Source organism: Priapulus caudatus, unplaced genomic scaffold (assembly GCF_000485595.1).
Source record: "Priapulus caudatus unplaced genomic scaffold, Priapulus_caudatus-5.0.1 Scaffold52, whole genome shotgun sequence".
Lineage (NCBI taxonomy): Eukaryota > Metazoa > Priapulida > Priapulimorpha > Priapulimorphida > Priapulidae > Priapulus > Priapulus caudatus.
In genome coordinates, this window is record NW_014577113.1 from 339,537 (window position 1) to 345,002 (window position 5,466).

Sequence of the window (5,466 nt, forward strand, 5' to 3'; positions counted from 1 at the left end):
ATATACGAGCTCCGCGCCTAGCCAGCGTTGACGAGGCACTGCACGCCTCAGCTACAGGCCAGAATAATGCCCCGCTTGAGAGCCGACAAGTATTCCCAGAAGATGGAGCCACGATGTCGTATGATCGATAAACATGCATGCTGTAGTACTGGTACGCACGCGGTAGGTGTATACGTGGGCGCATGCACCAGTAATATCGGCCAAGCGATACGGGCATACGGGGTTACAGCGCATGCACCAGTCTCAACCAATCACGACCAAGTTCATCGCAGTAGCAGCAGCAGCAGCAGTAGGAGAAGCGCCAAATATATAAATATATATATACAGACAGCTCAACAAACAAGGATAAGCACACACACACACACACATGCACCCACACACGCACACACGCACACAGACACATAGTCTGTAAAGCAGGGATGTATACACACACATATATGCCAGCTCAAAAAGCAAGAACGTGCACATACACATATATAACAGCTTGTATAGTATGGAAACACGTTCACATACTTTCATGGCATACATATACCATACAGTAAAGCATGAATATGAATATGCACACACCTGTCCTGACGTATTATGTATCAGCATGAAAAGGTGAGAAATTGCATCGCCATGTAGTTGGATCTCAATGCGATGTGATATATGCAACTACTTGCGTACTACATTCACCCCAAAATTGGTTATGACCAGTGGCACCAGCACATTAGCTGAAGCCCATCATAACAGAATTAACATAGATATAATCTAGATAGACGTCTGACAGTAGCACAGGATCAAGAAAAAATCATACAATACCTTCAGTGCTATTCTGTGTGTGATCACGGGATGGGCGAAGGTCAAACAATGTTTTGTTTCGACCCTGACCCAAATACCAGATGAATTTATTGCTGTTTGGTGTTGGGTCCCAGTTACAGATGTCTCCTTCTTTTGTGCCCATATCGCCCTTGCCAAATGTGCAGTACTCTTTTGCTGCATAAGTGAATGCCAGTAATTATAATAGATGTACTCTGAGTATTTCCAAGAAAAATCTGCAATTTTAATGTGCCAGCTTTTCACAAGCTTATTACGAGTATAGAAACCGTATGCTGGAAGAGGGATCCATGGCTATTCTACACTTTCAGTAACACAAATAAATGCTGATTTATATTTCCACCTTCCTGTCCAATAAAATCAACATTCTATTATGTACACTTTTGCAGGAAATAGAGCATGGAAAGTGTCGGATTTGTATGCTGTTGATGCTGATAATTTTGAAGTGCCACTTAGTAGAGATTGCCCAACTAATGTAGGAAAGACGTATTAGGTACAAGTATAGGTAAGAGCAACAGTACCTGCACGTAAAGGAAAAAAAAACACAAAAAGAGCCAAAAATATACGAATAAAAATGAAAAAATACCCGGATAAAATACATCAAATAAAAAAAAAGAATAATAAATAAATAAATAAATAAATAAATAAAGACTCGTGAGCATGCGGTCACGTACTGCACTCTTGTTCGTCGCTCTCGTCCATGCAGTCAGGGACAAAGTCGCACACTTTACCCGCCGGGACGCACACAGTCCCGCGGTCGCACACAAACTCGTCTGGGCGGCAGTTGTCCGTATACGGCGTCGTCGGCTGCGTCGTGTGATGTGTCGTCGTCGGCGACGGCGGCAGGGTCGTGCCGGGGTCCGCCTTCACGCAGCCTGGCGTGAAGCTTACATCGTCGATGGCGATGTCACCCTCCTGGTAGTTACCAGTCACAGCCTCGATCACGAGCTGCATGTCAAGCGAATTAACATGTGAAAGAAGGCAAGGTTATCACTAACAAGTGCCGCAGAGCGACAGCGCTCATCTAACGTCTACTGCGGTGACTCTGTGGTGGAGTGGTGGGATTCTAGTAAACCCTGTTAGTCCTGAGAGAGAGAGAGAGAGAGAGAGAGAGAGAGAGAGAGAGAGAGAGAGAGAGAGAGAGAAATCAGGTTAAGTCTAGTAATGCTTTTCTAGTTACTTTTAATTTTTATGATTTTTATTAAGTTTAAATAGGGCCACTGATGGAAACTCAGCACTATCCACGGCTAAAACACTTCCTTATAGTATATGCTTCTATGCGTGGTCATATGCACATTCTTTACACGCCATACACACAGTGCCCTCTATGAATTTATATCGTAGCAATACAACATTACCTACGCGTGACTGTTGATGTCGTAAATAGCACCCTCTAAAAGCAATTAAGTGCCCAGTCGCATTACTATTAGAGGTGACACCAACACTTATCACTGCAGTATAGTCAGCGAGACACGAGAAACAACACAGGAGGACTTCACAAAATTTCGCATTCATTTAATAGCATTTACAAAAACATGACCATCAAGAAACTGAACAAAAAGAAAAAAAAATGGCTCCCCCCCCCCTGAGAACCTAGTTCAATGCATGAGGTCCACTAAAGAGGTAGCCACGATCCAATTACCATTTATTTAGAAAACTATAATACACGCACCTATGCTGATTGCACTGTTGGAGCTGCTGCCTCTCTTTACTCGTATGCCTATAGCACGGCTGTGCAGCATTCCCAGGAACACCCGTGCCTTCTTCCATGTATTGGCTATGTACAGAAATGCCACACCATTATTTATATTAATACAACTACTCAGTTTTGATTGAAAGAACGTCTAGCGGGTGTTGAAAACAATTACCAAGCACACAGTGACATGTAGAAACGCAGTACGCATATATAGATAAACTTGTATAATCAGAAGTGGACAAGTGTGATATCCTCATCCACTACTCCTAATACGATACACAGTGACACACACGCGTGCACACGCCCACGCACTCACACGCACGCACGTACACACGTGAGCACACACGCACGCACGCACGCACGCACGCACGCACGCACGCACACACACACACACACACACACGCGTGTTTGTGGCTATAACATATATTAGCATGTTGGCTATACAAAATATTCACATTAAATAATCACATTAATATATACACATGGCTACGCTTATACGATTAAGCATGACATTTAATCTTTAATATATAGTAGGAACATGATCTTCTTATGATTACCTATGTATTTTTCTGGAAAGTATTGTGCATATTCTTCATGTCTTTAAACTCGAAAGCAACTTGAACGCAGATCATCCAAACTGACATCTCACTATTTAACAGATCTGCACCACAGTTATCTAACACAGGGATGCACTCGCAGTTATCTAACACAGGGATGCACTCACAGTTATCACTGCTGGTCAGCATCAGCACGGCATCCTCGGTGCCGTTGGCATGGTAACGCAGCACCTGCAGCGAGCTGGAAGTGCCTACCATGTGATACCACATCTCCAGCTCACATTGCGGCGCCGACATCCGTATCGGTCGGCTGCGCAGGTCAGCTACTGTGTTCTGTACACCGAAGCTACTGTCAGCGTAGAGATACCAGCCTGCAAGAATAAGTACACACACACATACATAATGTGCCACTTTTCACAAGTCTTAATACGAGTATAGAACACCGTATAGCTGTGACAGAGGGATCCATGGCGTACTTCTACACTTTCGAGTAACACAAATAAATCTGATTTATATTTCCACCTTCCTTGTCCAATAAAATGCAGCATTCTCATTATGTTACACTATTTGCACGGAAATAGAGCCATGGTAAAGGGTGCGGATTTGTATCTGCTGTTCGACTGCTGATACATTTCTGAAGTGGCCACTTAGTAGAGCATTCGCCAGCACTAATTCAGGAAAACGTATAGGTCAATATTAGGTAAGAGCAACAGTACCTGCACGCTAAATGGAAAAAAAACACACAAAAGAGCCTAAAAATATCACGAATAAAAATGAAAAAAATATCCTCGGAAAAATACTATCAAATAAAAAAAAGAAGTAAAGCATCAATAATAAATACAACTAAATAAATCAAGACTCGTGAGCCATCGCGTCACGTAACTGCAACTCTTGTTCGTTGCTCTCGTCCATGCAGTCAGGGACAAAGTCGCACACTTTACTCCGCCGGGACGCACTACAGTTCCCCGCCTGCCTTCAGCACACAATACTCGGTCTGGGGCAGTTGTTCGTATACGGCCGTCGTGCGCTGCGTCGTGTGAGCAAAGGTGTCGGTCGTCGCCCGTTGTAAACTGGCGACCGGACGCAGTTGGTTCTGTGCCGGCGTTGGTCCCGCCCTTCACCAGCCCTGGCGTTGAAGCCTTACATCGTGCGATGGCTCATTCACGCTCCTGGTAGTTACAGGTCACAGCCTCGATCGCGAGCTGCATGGTCAAGCGAATTAACATGTAGAAAGAAGGCAAGGTTATCACTAAGACAAGCTGCCGCAGAGCGACAGCGCTCATCTAACGTCTACTGCGGTGAGCTCTGTCGCTGGAGTGGTGGGGACTTGCTAGTAAACCCTGTAGTCCCAAATGTGTTCACATACACAGCCCAACATCAGTGGAATGCAACAGGATGGTATCAGGAACCTTGCTTCAAAGACATGATTCGTGCGGATCGTTATAGAACCTAATTGGCACCGAGATGCGCGCGTACGTTTAAGTGTCTTCAGATTAAGATGGAAGCTCCATCATACGTATGTAGCAAACAACCTACTGCAAGACAGAAAGGTAAGTACACTCATCCATTTACGCTACGCAATGCCTACAGGCTGCCAAATAGAGAGCTGCTCACCTGTAACCAATTAACGCAGGCAAAAATCCTACAGATACCACAAACTACATGCACTGCGTAGCCATGTCAGTGGCATACGTTAGCATGTAACATTACTTGACTAGTACAGCAATGCATAAGAAATTGATATGCATTTAAGGGACATAAACCTTCTTTAACCAATTTAGCTTCTGAAATTTCACTGTGACATTGTAGCCCTCATACATCAGGCATGTATTAGATTCTACTAGCAAACCCGGCCAGTCAAATTCTTTCTAAACAAACAATGCAAAAATCTAGGTTTAACCTCTCTTGAGGGTGCAAAAGCGTTAATCTGACACTGTACTCTTCGCACATGTCGACAGAAAAGTAATTTCATGGTCCTTTCAAAATTGCCATAAAAAATGCTATGGTCCCGACTGAAAAAAAAAGTTTTCCAATCGCTTCTGTCGCACCATGCCCTCAGAAATGTTTAAAATCTGCCCTGTGGCCATTGACGTTTGACTGTGACCTCTCAATTTCTGGCAGCAGCTGATGCGCTTTTTCCTCGCTATGATGCTCTATACACTCGACTTATCACGAGCCTAGGTCGAGAAGTTTAGATTTGGCCGCAATTCTGCATGTTCCTCCCTATACGCTTAAGTTAAGGAGTGAGATGTTCCCCCTTCTTTTACACTCTCCTTGACCTTTTGACCTTGACATTATTGACGCCCAGCTTCGACATCCCAACCTCGTTTTCGATACCCCCCAGTCCCGAATATCGTGACCATAGTCGAGCGTGATAAGATTTTGTGCCCATCTGTT

General features: G+C 44.1%; 1 protein-coding gene across 1 annotated transcript in view; it reads right to left on the reverse strand.

Moving 5' to 3' along the window:
• The window catches only part of LOC106820902 (MAM and LDL-receptor class A domain-containing protein 2-like), a 43,934-nt gene that overhangs the window by 2,860 nt on the left and 35,608 nt on the right, over window positions 1-5,466 (reverse strand). The window contains exons 46-47 of the mRNA XM_014825502.1: window positions 1,491-1,764; window positions 802-975 (exon numbers count right to left, since the gene is read on the reverse strand). Coding sequence (XP_014680988.1) covers window positions 802-975; window positions 1,491-1,764 — 448 coding nt within the window. The remainder of the gene's footprint in view (window positions 1-801; window positions 976-1,490; window positions 1,765-5,466) is intronic.